General features: G+C 44.6%; 1 protein-coding gene across 1 annotated transcript in view; it reads left to right on the top strand.

Annotated features, from left to right (window-relative positions):
* LOC116697284 (transcription factor COE1) overlaps positions 1-21,192 on the top strand; it is a 50,225-nt gene that overhangs the window by 10,648 nt on the left and 18,385 nt on the right. Inside the window, exons 7-9 of the mRNA XM_032528622.1 lie at positions 17,855-17,936; positions 18,909-19,050; positions 19,353-19,408. Coding sequence (XP_032384513.1) covers positions 17,855-17,936; positions 18,909-19,050; positions 19,353-19,408 — 280 coding nt within the window. The remainder of the gene's footprint in view (positions 1-17,854; positions 17,937-18,908; positions 19,051-19,352; positions 19,409-21,192) is intronic.

Here is a 21,192-nt window from a genome sequence, read left to right as displayed (position 1 = left end):
AGGTTTTTCTTAATTAATTTTTTCTTCTTCCAAAGTCCTGGGTCCGCTTTACTTGATCCAGGATACTCATTCATTTTCCCTTTTATTGTGTCTGTTTGTCCCAGTTGGTATCCTACTGTGTCTCTGATCACCTTTCAATAGCTATACATTTCCCTCTGAGACAAAGAGAAGCTAGGAACAGAGTAATGAGACAGAATCTCTCTTTTGGTGTTTCTCTTTGGGGGAGGAGAGATGTTTTGGGCACAGCCTTTTTTGTTTTTGTTTTTTAAATATACTTTTTTTTTTAATTTTGTTTTCACGTTGATGTGCTGTTTCTGTTGGGCAGTGTTGGGGGACTGCAACTGCCTAGATGTTATGTGAGGCTTTGAAAAGGCCTGGCCCTGAGCTGGTTATGGTGTGTGTGCAGCAGGGCTGAGGGGCAAAGAGGCAGAGTTGCTGGCTCATCGATATGCAGGCAGAACTCCGCTCCCTCAGGTGTTGGCTGCCTCACAAATCTGCCTCACATAAGAAAACACACACATAAACACACACACACACACACCACACACACACACACACACACACACCCATACACATAGACACAGATCCAGCTCTCACCCTCAGACAAACTCATACACAGTACACAAATACACATGCAGAAGGACACATGCACTTATAAGAATCCACTGGCGGGCAAAAATATAACACACTTACACGCACACAAACACACACACACACACACACACACACACACACACACACACACACACACACACACTGACCGGCAACTCTCTGCATCTGTTTGGTTGTGTTCTTTCTTTCCCTGCGGGGTCGCCCCCCCCCCCGGTTGGAGGAAAGCGCAGCCCCAGGGGACGGACGGCTGCGCTGATTGACAGCAGAGAGTTGGAGGTCGAGAAGCCTCTAAAACAGCGCTGCCTCTTTCTATCTCATCCAAACCTTTAGCACTCTCACCCCCAACAACTGGCTCACTTTCAGTTGCAAACTCCACACCAAAAATGAACACATCATTCTCAGAGTAAACATGGATTTGTTTCCATGAAATGAAATATCAAATATCACAGAAGCTGTTTTTGTTTTTCTGCTGAGGAAACAACGAGGGAACACACTAGAAATAAGCATTTTTAAAGCTTAACTTTGTGTGTGTATTTGTCTTTTTAATTCTTTCCCTATAACCTTTGTTGGTTGTAAAACTAATGCTCTCCAGCTGAATGCAGGTAACAAAGAGTTTATTAGGTCATATAAAATGTAATTCACAAATGACAAAACAACAAAAGTTCTGGGTTTTTTGACGAGCGCTACTGTATATAGCGCTGTTGTAGCTCTTTTTTTCTCCACAGACTGCTTTGTCATTACTGCTTGCCATTCCCTGCTTGACCTGGCCGCCCTCCTTGGCCATTCCCACTGCCTTTGTGTCAGTGTTTGTTCTGTCCCAGAATGAAGGGGTTTGGCCAGCCAGAGCTGACCCAAATGAGTAGCGTCCTACTTCTCTGAGAGCTATTTAAGACATTTTTGGTGTTGGAAATTGCAGGACAGAGAGATAGAGATAGGAGGACACTTAAATAGAATGGGCCTATATTTACCATAAGAAAAGTCTTATTGTACATGTGTGAGGTGCTGCGAGTGAGGACAGGGTAACGTTTTCCAGGATTTAGTCCGTGACTCGCCCTCAAAGATGTGCTCAATTTGCTTTTCAAATGAGGCGTGAAGAGTGCAAGCGCGTGCCTTTTGGTGTGATGCTATACATTTGGACATGCATGGTAATGTGTGTGTGTGGCATGAGCAATGCTTTGTTTTCTCAAAGCTCTGATGTGTGTGGACAGTTGAGCGCACGGCCCACTAAGTGCTCCTTCACAGCCAATGTGTTCCATGGCTGCCTGTGTTGCTGCTCGTAATTGAATGGACACAGCAGCTCCTCTCAGTGAAGGATACTCTCCCAGCAGGCTGAGTTGGTGTGTCATCGAGCAGCATAGCTTCCAACCATCCTAAACTCAGCCCTCACTGATGATTCATTGTTTACCGATTATTTCTGCTAAGTGAGAACCCAGACCGATTGCCTCATGCCAGATCTACAAACCCCCCAACCTGGCGCCTCACTTCCTATCAGCCAGTTTCCATCCCGGCCCCTCTTTTGGTGCTTTACCATCAGTTCTGTAGCCCAGGATGTAAGTCCAGGTGTCCAGGATGAGTGCTAGTGACCCACTGCGCCTGAGCAAGATGTATAGTCTGATGATTGTTCTCGATCAATCTGTCCAGGAAGAATGGATCGCTGGCCAGGCGCGTTCAGTTTCACACGCCACAATGGAAGGAAAACCGGCACTGCATGGGGGAGACAGGGAGGGAGAGATATGGAGTGTGATAGTGGTCTTGGGACTCTGCAACATAGGATATGATCAGATTTAATATTATGGGAGATTTCTGCTGATTTCAGATTTATTTTTTTTTTTAAGTCATACTCTGGCACCTATAGGTTATTTAGTAACCCTATCATTATATATATATATATATATATATATATATATATATATAATATATATATAGTTATAAGTTTTGTGACATTGAGCTTAACTATTCTGAGCTGTGCTGTTAAGACAAAAAAAAATGTTCAAGGGACTAGCTCTGCCATAATTAAACGTAAAGCAGTGACGTCAACATGCAGACAATTATGGTCAAAAGCATGGTTCGATCAAAAGAATGATATACTCTTTCAATTCTAATATATTCTTTTTACTTGGCATTAATCATCAACAAATGGGACCTAAGCACATGTCACTGTTCCACTTCAAAAAGCCGAGGTGAATTTAAAGGCCTTTGTTTGTGTTTAGGTAACTGATGAGGGGAGACAAAGTAAGGCGTAGGCAATCGACTGAGACCCTTTGTAGTTTTACACCGCCTCACCCCGTTGTGTGTGTGTACTGCTAACATTGGTTTGTTGGTTTGTTTACTGAGTGGCTTGACCTCGTTGGGAGGAACGTTCAGACGTTTCCTTTTCTTCTGCGTCTCCTAATGTTTGTCTCTGATATTTCTCCATCCACATGTCTCTCTTCTTCTTCTTCTTCTTCTTCTTCTTCTTCTTCTTCTTCTCCCTTTCTCTATCTATCTACCTGTCTGGCTATGTGTCTTTTCCTTTTTTCCTCCCACTCAAAACTCCAGATTTAACTCTGAAGGGTTTTTGGTTAATCACACATGGAATATTCCCCTACGTTTGAACGTCTTCCTCAGCAGCGCGTTCTTCCTCGATGTGTGCGTGCGGTGCAGGAGAGAGTCCCGCTAATTATCCCCGTTATTGGCTTCCCCAGCAGAGGCTGTGATTTACATGAGGTGACATTCAGTTCAGATGTGCAGACCTTTGCAACCTTTTTCTGGAAAACAATTAACAGCTCAGCTTTCTCATCTGCCTCCCTCCCATGCACTCTTTCTCTCTCTCACTACACCACTCCCTCGCTCTCTCTCTCTTCCTCTGGTTATTGTCTTCACACAAACAGAGAAGATTTACTGCCAAAAGAGTGAGGGATATTCAAGGAGGTGTAACTTGGTGGATTATCCGTAGCAAGTGATTACTTGCTTGTTAATTGACAGTTATTCTTTATGGTAGATATTCAGAAAGGAGTAGGCTAAAGTCTGCATTCGTGAAATCTATTCACTTGTAGGTTATGGTAGTCCTTAAATTGCTTTTGCACACTTAAAACCCAGGCTTTTGCCTCCTCTATGTTTCTGCCTCTGACCCTGGAAAATGTATTAAACACACTATTGCACAATTGTACAGACAGCCATGTAGCCCACATATGCACATGTTCAAACACAAAGACAAACTTAGAAGCATGCCGTTAATAAGTCTTGTCTCTCTTCTGTCATGACGCCCGTTTTAGCATGAAAAGATGTTTACACACACAACCAGGGCCGCGCCTCTGCCAGGATGAAAGAAAGATGAGTGGAGAGGAAAAAGAGGAGGCAGAGATGTGACTGTGAGTGTCGGGTATGGACTGCTTTTCTTTGTTTGACAGGACAGTTGTAACAGTATGCCACTGAGAGTCAAGAGAGACGTAGAGAGATATATGGACAACAAGGAGAGAGAAAGATGTACCTGGAGGATAATATGCGGAAAAGGAAAGACGTTTTTTCTTCTCTGAACTCAACCACATTGCCGAATCAGGAGTAAAACAATTAGATCCACCCGCCTCCTCTTGTCCCGCAGTGTAGATTACAAATGAGCAAACCTGGCATTTATCACATCACTACAAACATTTATTAAAGCCGGTTCCTCTCTAAAGCTGCAGAGATAACAGTGGGTAATTGCAGAGACTGGCTCTATTAGTTAAGTATGCCTAATGTCACTGCCTCAGAGCATTAATGGACGCTGTAGTATTATGTTCCTGCGCTCATTACCACCCCACTCCCCTTCAAACACACACACACACACACACACACACCCTCTCCCCCTCCATTGACCCTGCAGCAGGAGTCTCTGCCACTCTAATGAGAAATGGAAAACACTACTCCGCAAGCTCCAAGATACACACACACACACACACACACACACACACACACACACACACACACACAAACACACACACGAACGGACACACGCACACACTCGGCGGGAGCCATTACAAGGGCGACATAGGGGTACAACAGTATAATCACACACGCCCAGGGAAACAATTGTGCCGTTATCAGAGTGATCACATTATAAAAGTTTAATAAACACCAAACGGCCTAATGGTGAATTAGCCTGCATCTGCCCTGTGTTGTGCCAGGCTATAATTAGTGATTTAACAGAGACAAACAAATGTTTTTAGCCAGAGCTTTTCACAGTCAACAGATTTTTTTAGTTGCACATGAATTATTTGGCTTGTCCAGTATTAAAAGAAAATGTTGATTTGTGAGGTTTGTGTTCTGCGATCTCGACTCCTAGACACCAAAAGTCAGACAAACACAGAACCACTGAGAGCAGAGTTTGGCTCAAGCCCCAGTCTGGTTTTCTAAGTGGCACTTGAGATGTGTATGGAGAGAGGCGGATGGGTGCTTTTGAGGAGGAAGAGAGAGTAAAGGAGGTAGGGGAAGGAGGTGAAGGGGATCAACAGAAGAAAAGACACAAGAAGAGATGGCCTTGAATGATGTGAAATAAGTTAGTCGCCTCATTCCCTCCTGGGCAAAACGTTTTGTATGTATGTGTGTGTGTGCACAGGCATTCACTTCAAATCAATGATAATCTATAATTATCAAATATAATATATAATCACAAGGACCTATCACTTTTTATTGGGCCTCCATCCTCGCTCATCAATATTACATCAGGACCCAAACTCTCAGTGTGAGGGAGCAGGAGGGCGAGAAAACGGGGGAGGAAAACAATATGGCTGTAGTTGTGTGTGTGTGCGTGTGTGCGTGTGTGTGTGTGTGGGGGGGGGGGTGTGGGGGTGGGGAGGAGGGCATCTGCTGAGGTTGTAGAAAACATTGCTTCCAGCATACACAAATGTGCAAACGCATACCCTACCTCGCATGTGTGTAGGTGCGTGTGTGCATCTGTTTTGTGTGTGTATGTAGGTGTGTGTGCTTGCTAGCTGAGTGACAGTTTAGTATTGATCTGTGGGAGCCCCTGGTGTCATTAGACCCAGTATGGACCAGCAGGCACACATGGAGGTCAGGGCATGGAGTTTGTGTGTGTCCCTGTGTGTGTGTTTTGTGTGTGTGTGTGGTGTGTGTGTGTGTGTGTGTGTGGTGTTGTGTTGTGTGTGCGTGTGTGCCTGAGTGTGTATGCGTGTGTGTGTGAGGATGAGTGGAGGACCAAGTGTTCAGTAGTGACAGGCTCAAGCCTCTGAAAGAAAATCAATCGTGTCATAAGAGGAAGGTTTCCTCCAGCCTCCTCCTTCTATCTTCCCCCACTCCTCCTCCTCCTCTCATCTTTTCTCCTTTTTTTCTTTTCATCCCTCTCAGCTGGGAGATCATCTACAGACCCTCCATTTATACTCCCTTTTTCTCTGTCTTCCTCTGTCTTCTTGAGCTTCCACTGCTTCTCTGCCAAAAAACGCACACACCTACACAGGAGCTCTCTTGGGTCAGGACGGAGGTTGCATGTGTGATGTGTGGATCAATCTGAGGAGTTATCCTGGCAAAAAGGACCCATTAGTGACAGAACTGATCCTGGATCAGCCCTCATTAATTAAAAGGGCACAGGGGCTGGTTGTCGAGAGAAATGACCCCAAACCAGGGCCAATTAACTTAGAGTGCAGAGACTAGTTAAAGTTATTGCATGTGTTGTTTGGTTTAATAGAAGTTTGACTCCAAAAAGAAGCTGATTAGATTTTGTTTTATTATAAATTTAAGCTTGTCCCTCAGTTATTTATTATTAAGGTTGAGCGGACACACACACACATACACACACACACATACACACACATAAACGCATGCATGCACACACACACACACACACACACACACACACACACACAGACACACAGGGCAAGCATCCACCTGTTCTCTTCTCTCTTTTCTTGCCTGAGGGGACTAGTATGGTAGATAACAGTTTGAGTGGGCCTGCTGCAGAACACTAATCAGACCTAACACTGCCTAATTAGCACAGAGTCCGCTGATTGGCTTACAGCAATAATTAACACAGGTGAGAATAATTAGCTCCCCATAGACCTATGTGTATGTGTGTGTGTGGTGGTGTGTGTGGTGGTGTGTGTGTGTGTGTGTGTGTGTGTGTGTGTGTGTGTGTGTGAAGGATGTTATTATGCAGTCTTGGTCCCTAGTGAGACTGACGAGGCAGAGAGGAGAATCAAACTCATTACTGAAACCAGGCCAACCTGTGTTAGGTGCTCTGCTTTCCCACACCCAGAGAATTAGCCACAGAGAGATTCACCTCCCATCTCTCTCTCTCTCTCTCTCTCTCTCTCTCTCTCTCTCTTGTGTTTCTTCATCTCTCTTTTTTTTCCTTTTCTCTTTCCATCCCTCTCCCTTCAGCCCCCCCTTGCTGATGACTGAAGGTGTGTTTGAGGAATCTCACCGCTAGGTGAACCTGCTAAGACAAGATAAAACAGAGACACAGGGCATCTCTGTACCATATTCTGTCACTCTGGTGGTCCTCTTCTCTCTTTTATCCCCCGCCCAGCCCTCTTCCAATCTCTCTTCGGAACAGTGAGAACAGAATAGGGGGAAAATGTTGGCAAGGCCTGCCTTCCTCTCCATATGAAAAGCTTGAGCTCATAGCCTCTCCCTCTTTATAAAATTGTATACCATACACTCGACGATCTACTACTAACCGCCTGGCTGTATATAGAAGATACTGAATTCTCCTCAGCCAACGCCTTATGTTGCCTCTCCAAAGCGATGATGACAAAGATTGAGAAGGAGAGACAAAGAAAAGAGAAAGGGGGACAGTGTTTTGCGGAGAGTCTGGCCGTCGTTCATCAGTCTGTAAGCAGCATGGTGTCCTCCATTTCACTTCTCTGGTTATTTTTTTCAAAGTGCTGCTTCTTTGATCAAGCCAACATCACAGAGAAGAAGACGGTCACGCAGACATTGAGGGGGGGTTAATATTGGAACACAATTGACGGCTTGTCACTTTTAGCTCCGAGACACCAACATCGCTGCCAGAGAGGGAAATAGAGGGGGGTAACACACACATAACACACACACACCTCTGAGAGCTTTTTCTGTACTAAATAAATAACAAGCAACGATGTAAATTGGTGTTTTCCTGGAGTGTGTGGCTGCTTCTGAGATGTATTTTTTATGTCAAGACATTTTAGAGTGGTTTAGGAATGCAGGATGTACGGATAATGAATGTAACCCCCCCCCCCCCAAACACACACAGGCACACAATTTTACTTTTGTACCTACACACAGGGAACAGAGGGGAATATTCACCTGACCACAGGTGCACCACAGCATTAGTGCAAGGCACATTGTCACTTACTCCCACCCCCATCTCCCTCTCTTCACCATTGTTCCACTCACCAGAACCCGGGGAGGTGCCCGGGGGGACAGCAGCCTATAGCCATACGCAAGTAGAGACACAGTGAGAGCCGAAAGCTCACTGTTGGCTGACTGATCTCCAGTCTCGCGCTGACAAGCCCCCCCATGTTCGCTAGATGTGTTTTGTTGTTTTCACTCCTGGTAAACACTCACCTCTCAAAACAGGCAGCTACTACCTCTGTCACACCGAGGCTGTCAACACAACGCTCACCCACACTGTACTCCACACATAACACACTGTAGAGATGTATGTATGGGCTAAATGGATGTACTCAAAGGCAGCTTAAATGCATGTAAGAGCGGTTAAAGCGGTGTTTATGGGAGGCATTTGCATAGTGTTAACAGCACTTTCTGCCTTCTGTCTTCTTCCCATACACACATTCACATTCATAAGCTACACTTTCCCCCCTTGAATACTCTCAACATGCCTTCCTGACTAATGAAACAAAATGAAAGAAGGTTGATTTCAGGCAAAACAAGGAAAGTTGTTTTTTTCATATTTCCTGTTTCAATAATTAATATGCATGAGCTTCATGGCCGCTTAAGATGCGATCAATTATTCATTAACAGCATGTTAATTGCATCCACAGTCGTGAATATTTAACCAAACACTAAATCAATGGGGTCGAATGAGCAGCAATATGGACATTTTATAAGCTTTGGCAAAATTAGGTTAGGCTTTAATGAAAACGGCAGAGAGCAGATTGGAAAGGGACGAATGTGAAGAAAGAACCAACTTCACGAAAGGATGGAAGCCAATGTTTAGAAAGCACGTTATGAATAAATGCAAGGTTGTTGACTCGTAATAGTATAGCCAGTGACTTCTTCACCTTTTCTTCTGCTTTGTCTCTTTATTCTCATCTCCTCCTTTTTCAAATTGAGAGGATGTAATCTCTTCATCTCTGCCCACTGTAGCCAGCCTTTTTCACTCTCAAAGACTCCAGACTCTTTTGTCCTGGATCTTTGTGTGCTTGTGTGTCTGTGCAGCTCGTGTGTGTGTGTGTGTGTGTGTCACAGTAGTGTCTGGACGTTGACATTTCTCTGCTTGGATAACCATCGTGCCCTCTGTCCCTCTGTCCCTCCAGCCATGACGCAGGGTAATGTCACCTGTCAGTCTCAAACTCCTACTTACAACTGCTGTCCCCCTTAACTCACCCACCCCACCTGCATGGAACACCACCACCAGTCCACCACCCTTTTGCCCCGACCCTAACTGCTTCTCCCCTGGACTTCACCTATGAGACAAAGCCCTCACCATCTCTCCATTCCCACTCTTTTTGTCTTCTTCACCCATACCTCATATGACTCCATATGCTCCTGCTCTTTAGCTGCCTTATATCCAAATGGCAACCCAACCCGTTCCTCCTCTTTACATTTGCCCCCAAGACTTCAGAATATGGAATGGGAGGACAGCACATGTAGTGAATGGGAAAGTCAAGGGTGGGAAGTTGACTTTTTGTCTGGACCCTGGTGCGTTCTGCGCCTGTTTTCAATTACTGTCCTTCCACAGGCGGGGTGGAGGTTTATGTGTTATATGGGAATGTAATTGACTATAACTGCCCTCTTAACATTAACCAGGTGTGCTAGCTGAGTGTGTGAGATTAGGCCCCGGGTCTTGGCCGTTATTGCATGTGTGTGTTGTGTGTGTGTGTGTGTGTGTGTGTGTTTGTGTGTTGATGTATGTATACCCTGCTTCTGTGAGGTGCTGCCCATTACCACCATGTTTAAATCTGCCTTTTTTCCTGTGTGTTTCTGTGCATGTGTGTGTATGTGGTGTGTGCACACTCCCACTATTTTGTGCCTTTGTGTAAGTTTCCCCATTTATCTGCCTCTACGTGCATATAAGAGTGAGAACGAAAGTAAAAAAGAGGCAGGATACAGATCTAGCCCGCTTCAAGGGGGGCCTGACTTTAAAAGGACAAAGTCAAAATGGGCCCATTCACAAGGCTGACACACTGTGATTTGTATGTGTAGTGCTGTGCAGCCTGCGGGGCACTAGCCCAGGGGCTATCACAGACACCCAGGCCAGTGCACGAGCACTGGCAAATGGTGTGTGTGCGTGTGTATGTGTGTGTGTGTGTGTGTGTGTGTGTGTGTGTGTGTGTTGTGTGTTTGTGTGTGTGTGGGTGAGTTTTGTGTGTGTGTGTGTGGGGTGTGTGTGTGTGGTTGAGTTTGTGTGTGTGTGTGTGTGTGTGTGGGTGGAAAGAGAAGCATCAACAGGCTGTCAATCACGTCCTGACCACAGCCTGTCACTCCTCGATAGAGCTCGTCTGGGGGAGAATGGGAGTCCCTGGGACCGGAGAGGAGGGAGGAGGTGCAGGAGGGGAAGTGGAGGAAGCAGGGAGGAGGTCTGTCTGTCTCAGAGATTCGGGCTTGATTTGATATTTGATACCGAGCATGTGGCATTTGAATGCAAATCTATTTTGATTGTCCCACCGTCTGATAGGGTTAAGAGGAATCTATAGGGGATATGCGTGTGTGTCAGAGAGAACTGGTGTGGAGACACACACAGACATCCAAAAACAATGCTGAGAATTATTGAGATGGATTATATTACTCACCAATTCACTTGCATCAGGCGCGTTATTCTCTAAAAGCAATATAAAGATATTTAATCAGAATAAAAATATAAGATAATTGGTCAGAGGTTACAAAAAATGTTTCATGTAGTGATTTTTTTCTTTTTCTGCTAAAAGTAGTTCTCTTTGTATATACATCCTGTGCATTACTGTGTGTACTTTTGAAAATGTGAGCGTGTGCAGGATAATTATTTTTCCCTGCGTTCATGTGGAGGATTGTGTTTAAAAGCAAGCATGCCAAGTAGGCAGACAGACAGACAGACAGAAAGATGGGTGGATAAAGCCGGTATTACTGCAGTATGGAAATGCGAGGCTCAGTTCCCTCCCAATTAGAGCAGTGACTTCTGAAATGCCATAATACCCATTAATTAGCAGGCTGCTATTTTTCCGTGATAGGGCTAATTAGTCTGCGAGGCTCTACACTATCTAGACCATTATTATTGGGTTGAAGCCATTCACGTACACACACTGTTCAAATCGACACACAAACACCAGCTTACTCACGTTCATATACATACGGTACAAGGTAAAGAGACCCACATGCGCATTGCAACCATTTCCCACAGTTGAGTGACCCTAATTTAAGTGATGCCATTATACGCGTCAGTGGCAGTATAGCACAGCATGAGAGAGATAATGGTGAAGAAAAGGATGTTGATGAACAGTTCTAGACTGGTTGCACTCTTCTTAAACTACATGCTCCTCATAACATGTCATTATACTCTGATAAAACTCAGAGTATGAACAGCACTGCTCATCCCCTGTGAGAAACAACAGGGAATCGTTTCAAACCCCTGTAATGACTTGGCGTGTGTGTGTGCGTTGCTCTCTCTGCCTCGACAGTCCATCAGTGTCTCCCACCGGACAGACAGGCCACTGACACAGCACCACGAGGCCCGGAAACCTTTTCAATCACTTTTCCCTCTCGGTCAGGTGGCAGAAAGGCGTGATTGATCGGTTGTTTCTCCACGTCCGTAAAGGAGTGGAAAGAAGTTGTGTTTGGGTGAAAAAAAAGGTCTGGCATGTGTGACAACCACTTTCATAAGTTTATTAATCATCTTCATCAATAATGCAGCCCCGGACCTGCTGTTGGTTGTCATGCAGCTTGTGTGTTTGTTTGCATGCATGCGTGCGAGTATGTGTTCTCAGCCCAATGAACTTCATAAGTGTCCCATCACCACTTTAATCAAATTACTTATGAACCAAAATTGACAGTTTTCATTAATTATAAAGGATTATTCTAATTGCGATTCAAATTTATTCATTTAGAACAGACGGCATTCAGTAATGTTTCAGGAAATTTGCATATTAAATGGAGAGGGTAGGCCATTAGCCATGCTAATATATGCATGATTCCTTATTTTGTGATTGGTAGGCCATATGTAGCAGGCTGGGGGTGTGCAGGTGAGGAATCTAGAAGGAGCTGTAATATGTTTGATAAACACAGAGGGATGCAAGGCCAAAACACACACATGCACATGTCAGCACGCACACGCACACGCACACGCACACACACACATACGCACACACACACACTCCTAACATGTTCTCCGTCTCTCCCACTCTCTGCTTCCATATTCCTTCCTCAAGACTCATTGGAGGGAACAACTTTTCACCTGAGAACAAACACGGCACACTAATTAAGTTTCTGATTTTTGATTTTGCTGCATTTAGAAACATAACCTTGAGCCTGTGTACAGTCAGAGTCATAGTTATGATTTAATACGGTGCTTAAATGGAACAAAAAGAAAGAACTTTTGCAAGCGGCACATTCATCCCCACAATGTATGGGGCTGGTCCCTGGTTGACACAGTGCTCTTTATCAAGCTATATATAGTCAATGCATTATGCATTAAGTTAACATGTGCTTAAATCAACACTATTCAATATGAATACATCAGTCTTCAACTAAGGTAGAGAGGAGAACGGTTAGGGTAATTGACTGCGTGGGGGAAGGCACCCAGGCGGGCATAAGCACGCGGTCACACGAATACACACGGTCACACACAGCCTAGGGCTGTGCGGTAGCGTCTACCCAGGCTGATGACAGGGCCATTTTTCACTGGTCAGTCCCACGAGGGCAGGACTTGGGCTGGACAGGGTAGCAGAGTGTCCCAGCACTGCAGGACAGCACTGAGGTGAGAGGGACCAGGACCCTTCATTACTCTTGTGGTCTGGGGGCCTGGAGCATCTCTCTCTCTCTCTCTCTCTCTCTCTCTCTCCTCTCTCTCTCTCTCTCTCTCCCCTCTCTCTCTCTCCATCAGATTAATGGGCCAGTCCCCGACAGAGGAAGTGTTTCAATCAGCACCGCCTGCCAAGCTTGTCCATCAGCCAGACAGCCTCTTATTCACCATGGCTTTGATACACACACACATACACACACACACAGGCATGCAGAGATGTTTATTTGGTAGCATTATTTTTCCCAGGTTCTCTGTTGTAAAGCCAGGCCACAGGTAGCAATGTTATCAGGCTACAAGTTGTTGAACCCACTACTCCTTTCGCCTACATTCCAACAAACAAGAGAGATCTCATTTCCTGTCTTTAAATGATCCCTCCACAATTTCTCAGTTGAATTTTGAATGATCCTTTTTGGATGAAATGGATGAAACACAATTGGTTAAGTGTCTCTGGGACTTCTGTCCCCAAGCTGGGACTGGAGCGCCGGCTCTGAGGGAAGCGGGGAGGGATCTCTCCCAAGTGGGGCCTTTCCCTAAGCGGCTAAGGCACAGCGCGGATCCCCCCTGACCCACTGTCTCCCTCCTCCAGGGTCCATTTGTTCTAAGAAATATTTAACAACGGGGCATATTTAGCTGACATGACATGAGCAGATACAGATGAAGAGGAGGATGGGACGATGCACGGAGTGAGCTGGGAATGAATTTTTTAGCGCAGTGAGATGTTCTATTTGAATAAATCATGAAACTTAAGATAGACATGAGGGCAATATACAGTAGAGGTGTGCGCTGCTACTTTGAGTGGTAGCACTCAGGAAGGAATGGAGCTGTGTGTGGGTGTGTGTGTGTGTGTTCATTATGTGTTTTCTGCATCTTTTCTTTTAAGCTTTGTCTTTTTGTAGTCAATCTCTGTATCTATATATCTCATTTGATTAAGGCATGTTGAACTGGGTGTTTCTCTTTCCTGGTAAACTGGGCCACTGCAGGCTGTTACAGCCTAGTGTCCAAGGTCCATGGCCAGGACCAGAGACAGACCTGGTTCTGGATTATTAATGTCCCCCCCTGTGGAGCCAGGCCCCCTCCTCCACCCAGTGCCCCCCCTACACCCTTGGGGTCAGCCTGCACGGCTCCTGGTGCAAGGCCCCCCTCATAAATCTCCCTAATTATGTGTTGTGTGTGTGTGTGTGTGTGTGTGTTGTGTGTGTGTGTGTGTGTGTGTACTTCCACGCCAGACAGGTCACCATGAAAACAAGCCAGTCAGGCTCTTGGTTGAAGTGTCAGTGATGCATAGCGGAAAAAGCGAAAGAAAGAGTTACAGAGAAAAGAAAGACTGTGAGAAGTGAAACACAAAGGGGAGGAAAAGAAAATACACAAAAATCACTTGAGGAAGCTGTCGGGTTCTCTGAGAGCCCCCGACTTCACTTTAAGTTTGGTCGCCTATTTGTCACTTCTTTTTCCCACAGTAACATTACATTTGCTTACAAATATTTACACTTAATTTGAACTTGCCTCTGACTTCATTAGGATCGATTTCCTGAACAAATCCTAATTCTTAATTGCTGAAGCGCAGGATCTTACATTCCTCTACCTGCCTAGATTAGTTCAACATGTCCCACGGTGGTAACAGGCATGGGGAAGTGCTGTTGTGTCACTTAGTTAACCCCCGAGACAAATGGCTCCCCTCCGGAGCACAGTGAATTACACACCTCATGAAGCATATTAGGAGGCAGACACAGTGCTTTTCTTCTGGAGATGATCTGTGCGGCAGAGATGGATGGAGCGAGAGGGAGAGGAGAGAGCTGAGTTATGGCAGCACCCACAGCCATTTTTACAGCGTACCGGCATTGGAACAAAACAGAGAGAGGAGGGGTAATGAATAAAGAAATGAGGCGCAAAGATGTACAGCACAGTGTGTAACAAAAGGCTGAGAAGATGAATAATCTAGAACTACTGAGGAAGATAAAACCACACAGTTCTAAAGTTAAATTTGACAAGGAAAACAACTCTTTACATCATTTGTTGCTAATGTAGGAAAATTATTAGAAAATATAACAGAATTGTCCCTCGGAGGCTTCCTTGCTGTTAGCTAATCGCTTAGACAATCGTTATCACCGCTGTAATAATATTTAGATGCTACAGGGATTACTTAAAAGTTGTCTTATAATTGCTTTCCTTGTTTTGTTTTTTTATGGGCAGAGGGTGATTTTGTGTTTAATTGCTCCAAAGTGACAAATAATGCCTGTTATGATATGATGAAAGTGTGAGATCATTAAATTACTACAGCGACCGGCTGCATGTGTTTATTAGTTCATTTTTGCTGTTGCAAATTTATGCCATGAGGCTTCAAGAGGCCAAGCAGTTATTTACACAAAATCACTTCCACAGCCGCTGCTGGATTTGGGGGTAATTACGTGAGAGCAAAATGGTTTTATTTCATTTAATCCGGCCGGCGCAGCAATTTGCAGGGGTAATGTTTGGAGCTGTGGCGTCTGCACAGTAAAACAGCTTAATACCAGCAAGAGTCTCAAACACAAACAATATTCAATATGTTCTATAGATCAACTGAAAATGTATGTTTTGAGATGGGATTCAGTTTAAGTTAATTAATAGTGTGGACATTTGATCTCACTATATACTAATATACATGCTATTTCAAAGCCTTCTCCACATTTCCACATTGTTAAACAAAAGTCAATTTAAAGATATTTAAAGATATCATTTCCAGAGAATACGCCATCTGAACTCAAACTTTCCTCAATGGTTGGTGGTGTCATTGAGTTCATCAGATAGGGATGTGAGGATACGTCTGGAAAAAAAAGCTCAAAGTCAACATGAGTAACAGAGCAACAGTCATGATGCAATAAATGATCGAGGGATGTGAGGAAACGATGATAATAGAGAGCTGAAGTGAGTACTAGAATTATAGGCCCCTTGTCAGCTATCCGTCCATATTTACTGTTAGCTGTCAATCAATTATCCATAATCATCCTTATGGTAATCTCTTTGCTATTGAATATCAACACGCATGCTTTTCCCCCCCCCCCCCCCCCCCCCCCCCATACACGCCCCACTTTTTTCCTGTAATGTGGCGAGGTGATTCCATCCCCCGCTCCGGGGGGTTTGGATCGACCAAAGGGAAATAAACATCTGCGTTTTGTAGTTTTCCGTGGGGCCCCAAAAACCCTTAGTCTTAAAAAATAATCAATGAGCCACCGGCGCAGATCGGGAACCGCTGACATGTGGTTTGGGCAATGGGATCTGACTTCCTCTTATGTCTCTTTTTCACCTGAATTCCACCAGTCTTGCTTTTTTCTTTTTTCTCCACCTTTTCCTCCTCTCCACCCAACTCAAAATTTTACCCCCTGATTTGTGACTCTGACTCTCTGACCCTAACTTTTCTCTACCCACTTATTCATCTTTCCCCTACAAAAATGCTCAGGGGAAAGACATTTGGGGAAAAAGCGGGCGCCATGAATTCAAAAGAGGCGAAGGGAGGGGGGAATTTTGGGACAGGGGATTTGGCCCCCCGTTGTCTTTAAAGGGGTGCTCTCCCCCCTTGGGGAATAAAATTTTTGGGACCCCCACCCTTTGGGGGGCCCAACCCACTTGGAAAAACAAGCCTCCATCTCTCTGCTTCATGAATTATTGAGATATTGGCCTACACTTTTAAAATATACGGGGGGTCGCTCTCCTTTCCGATTTCCATACTCTCTACCTTGCCTCTGTCTTCTTTCCTCTTTCTCTCCTCTCGCTTTTTCTTTCCCCCCCTCCCTGCCTCGCCCGCTCTCTCCCCGTTTTTCCTCTCCCCCTTCTTTTTCATTTTTTTGCTTTTTTTGCGCCGTGCGTCGAATCAAACACAACAAAGTGGGGGAAAGAAAGGGGAAACCGCGAAGAAGTTTGTTGACATCATCAAGGCTTTTTCTTCCCCCTTAAAAAGACTTCTACCACTAACAGCTGTCATGCTTTTAAAAAATTGTCGGGAAAATTCCGATTTTTGTGTTACATTAATTGCTTTTAAAGGCACACTAGCTCCCTTGAAAAGAACGAAATCTGGGTTTTTCCCTTTAATTTTTTCTTCGCCCCCTGTTTTTTTCTTCTTTTTTTTCCTTTCTAGATGGCATTGTCCAAATCCCTGGCTTTTGCGTTTCTCTTGAGTTTGTGTGTGGTTGGGTGTGTGTGTGTGTTTGGGGTTTTTTTCCTTTTTCATGCATGGTCCATCTAAAGGAGTTGGTCCAACGCGCTGTCCTGCGAACCCCCAATAACAAAGAAAGGGGGAAAAAGAAAAAAAAAAAAAATAAAAAAAGGGGACATATGAAAGAAAAGTGGGGCAAAAGGATTTTATTCTCTTGGGGCTTTTTAATTTGTACGGTAGCTTTAGTGGCCTTCTTTGATACCCAAAGGGAGGGGAGGAAAGGGGAGGCGAGGAAAGGTTTTTTTTTTTCCCCCGGGGGTTCCTTTTTATTTGTAAAGGCTTTTTTTTCGGTTTTTTATTTTTTTTTTTTTTCCTTCAAGGGGAAACTTTCAGGGGAATGAGAGTGCCCCCGTTATTGTTTGAAAAGGGAATTGCCCCCCCCCTTTTTAAGGTTCCGCCCCCCCCCCCCACCTCTCTCCTTCCACACCCACACACCACACACACCACACCCAAAAAACAACACACACCCTTTCTCCCCGACCCCCCCTGCTCCCTCCCCATAAGTATTGATTGGGTAGCCCTACTTTCCCTTTTACCTATTAATAAGATGGGGTGCGTTTATGTGGTCTCTCAACTGAGTTGAGAGAGGGAGGGAAAGGCAACACTGTGCTCATAGTAGCTACAGACAAAACCCCCTCACACACTCTGCAGCTGGGGGTGGGGGGGAACACGACCAGTAATTTTTTTGGGAACTTGACACAGTCGGAGATGGAAACATGGGATCTTTTTCTTATACCCCAGCTTTTTTTTCATAGAAAAGTCCCTTTGGCATAAACAACTGATGGATAGTGGTATGTATGCCTTGTCTGCCACTGCTGTTTTATTAGTTTTATTTGTGTGGCTCATTCTGTACTTTCAGTGACAGGCAGCTGTTCTTTCACTAACTCATTTGTTTCTTTCTCTCCATCTCTATTTCTCTGCATATGCAGGTTCTTCCTCAAGTTCTTCCTGAAGTGTAACCAGAACTGCCTGAAGAATGCAGGGAACCCTCGAGACATGAGGCGTTTTCAGGTGAGTTGTGGTTGCCTGCGTGCCTACAGTTTGTGCTGTATAGAGGACCACGGCAACATTTGACTAGGAATGTCTTTCATAACTTTTTATGCAATGCACCAGACATGGGAATCCAGAGAGAAAAGAGAGCATAGTATGCACTAACATTACAAAATGACAAATATTTCTTAATCCTTATAAGATAACCTTTTACCATTTTGGTTCACTTTGACTGCTCTCACAGTCATTTACAGCAGCTGTTTTCAGTGAAAAAAGCTATAAAAACCCCACTGTACATTACCTACCCAGTGCCAAACAGCCAGAGTTGGCAGCTAGGAGGCAAACAGTGAAGCATTTAGCAGCTAAATACCCAAAAATCCCCCTCAGGAGTCAGTGGAGAGCAAAAGTAGAGCTAAAAGGAGAGTTAATATTGGACTTAGGCCAGAAATACCAAATGCATGCTAATGTTGCTCTCTGTCTACTGGATGTGTAAATAGGCAACAGCTTGCTAACGAGTTTGCCATATCAACTATATAAAGCATAATATGTAGGTTTTGTGTTCACAGCTTGTTTTCTGCTGTAGCCACTGTGTTATTGTAGGTTCATAATAATTCAACATTGCACGTATAGCAAAAACACCAAAAGTGCAAGCAAAGAGAGCAAAAAGTAACGCTAGCCAAAATACAACAGACACGGTAAAAAAGTACAACTTTACTTCCTGAGTACTGATGCTACATCAAAAAATATCTACTCCCATAAAACTACAGTAACAACTTTTTAGGAGGCTAAGGAAAAATATGAAATATAACAATGGCGGTGTTAACATGTTCCCTTCAAAATAAAAGTCTGCAATCCACATAAGATTTTACAGGAATTTATTACGCTCTGTTCATAATTTAGATCAACAACACACACACACTACTATGTATATGTCATAGCAAAGTGAGGCGTATTGTAGTTTCATACTTTCCATCTGTCTTTCCCTTTCCTTAGGTGGTTGTGTCAACTACGGTGAGCGTGGAGGGTCACGTCCTGGCCGTCTCCGACAACATGTTTGTGCACAATAACTCCAAACACGGACGCCGAGCTCGAAGATTGGACCCATCGGAAGGAACACCGTCCTACCTGGAACACGGTAATAAAAAGCAGGGACCAAAACACCCAGGCTCTCTCTTCGAGCTTTCTTTGTCTTCCTTTCTTGCTGTTCAACTCCTCTCCCTCCCTTTCTCACCCCCTTCCCCCTCTGTCTGGCTCGGCACTCAGCCCTCTCATGTCTGTGCTCTATCCCTCTCAAACCTGCTCTCATGCTGTCTTTCTTATCTCATTCCTGCTTCCTCCTCCATTCTCACTTTCCCCCCTTGTAGGGTTTCAAACTCTAGCTAAGAGAGGAGAGAGTGGTAGCTAGTGAGTGTCTCCCTTGTGGCTTGCTCCCCTCAGGTCTCTGCCTCTGGGCCTTCTACTCTGCCTCACATAAGCACTATGTGTCTTATGAGGTCTGTTCTGCTTAAAGCCAACACTGGCTTTATTTCCTCCGAGACCTGCTTTTATCCTCCAACCCTCCATCACTCCCCATCCCGCAGGTTTACCCATTCACGCACACACACACAAAAGCCCATACACACACATACACACCCCCGCATGCACAGTAGGACCCAAACCTTTAATACTTCATAATGACATGTGCACATGATTTAGGAGCCCGCACTGATTCCCAAGTCCCTAATCCAGTTATTTTCTCATTTCGATTTCCCAGACATTGAATAAGAGAAACATATTTTTTTCTTTGAGGAAAGTCAACCTCAGGGATGATAATGACAAAAACCTAAGAAGGGATTTACATGACGGCCTACAGTGGATTGCATTAAGATTGAATGCTATGGTTTAGTCTTTCTAATGACCATTCTCCAGAGAGAAAGGTGGGCCACTTGTCCCTGCAACTGGTCTCACAGACGATTTGAAAAGTTCACAAAGACGGGGCATATTGGAGACGTCAGCGAGACCGGGATCTTACACAGAAAAGACAGCACACACAGTATGCTAACAGATGTCCCTTGTGTCAGAGAGATTTGTTTGGGAATTTCCTCTTCTCTGATTTTCTGCTCTCTTGATGACGGCGCTTGGAAGGAGTAACAACAGGAAGTAAATAACAGGCTGGGGGGCAGGGTGGGGCTGGGGCTGTGTGTGTGTGGTGGCAGGGGGTGAGAAGGATGAGAGAAAGGGGTAAAAGTGTATGGTAGTATAAAGAAATGATAAGAAGGAAGACAACGGTTTCTTTTTTTTTGTGTGTATGGAGTTTGTATACACAACTTTGGGGGCCCATTTAATGCGGAAATAGATGAGCAGTGCAAAAAGTTGAACAGATGGCACAGAGGAACACCCCAAAGTGTAATCCTATCACATGGCTTCACGTTCCACCATCTGGTTAATCCACACACACACAAACGCACACATGCACATGGAGCGCACATAATATCAGCGGCTGTGAAAAAGAGGCATCTTAGGCCATGATTACAGCCCCAGATTGCTGCTTGGTGAATGTTGATCTCTGCAGGCGTATCGGGGGGCTAAATATCATTCCAGCTTGTTGGGGAGGATCAACAGAACAGGGAGTCAGGCAAAGAGCAAAGGCTAGGCTGCAGGGAAAAAGTCAGCCTAGTCTAAAGTGGATTATGCTGCTTTACAGAATTACAGCATGTCTGACAAGCTGCATATCTGTTAAGGAGAGGAGGTTTAGCTTGTATAAACATGTATTTTCCCAATGCTGTTCTTTTCTTCAATCACATCCAGTAATCTGTAATTCCAAAATCCCACGATACTGTTAGGTCAAAAGCCACATGAACCCTTTTTGACAATGTGTTTTTTTTTTGTTAAAACCCCTGTATTTTGTCTTTAAGAATAAAGAAAATTTTTTTAAAAAAAAACACAAAGGCTGACCAACATTAAAATATCCGAGACTGAGCCGTTGTGATCATTACATCTTTTTTTTCCGGGCGTAGCAACTGTACTAACACAAATATGAAATCCCCGGGGAAAAGGACTAGGTTTTGGGTTTTAATAAACGGCGTTTTCGGGAGAAAACTTTTTTGGTCTGCTTTTCCCCGCGCGGCCTTTGATCAGCACCACAACCACATTTAACCCCGCCGCTTTCCCATGGATAAAACAGCGCCCCGCCGCTGCCCTCACAACAGGGCAGGGTTTTTTTTTTTATAAGGGGGGCTTGATCCTCTTATTTATTCCTTCCCCCCCCGACCCCTTTGGGAAAAGGGGAAAAGGGTGA

Source organism: Etheostoma spectabile, chromosome 10 (genome assembly GCF_008692095.1).
Source record: "Etheostoma spectabile isolate EspeVRDwgs_2016 chromosome 10, UIUC_Espe_1.0, whole genome shotgun sequence".
Lineage (NCBI taxonomy): Eukaryota > Metazoa > Chordata > Actinopteri > Perciformes > Percidae > Etheostoma > Etheostoma spectabile.
The sequence above is the reverse complement of the archived record's forward strand: the minus strand, read 5'-3'. Positions and strand labels throughout refer to the sequence as shown.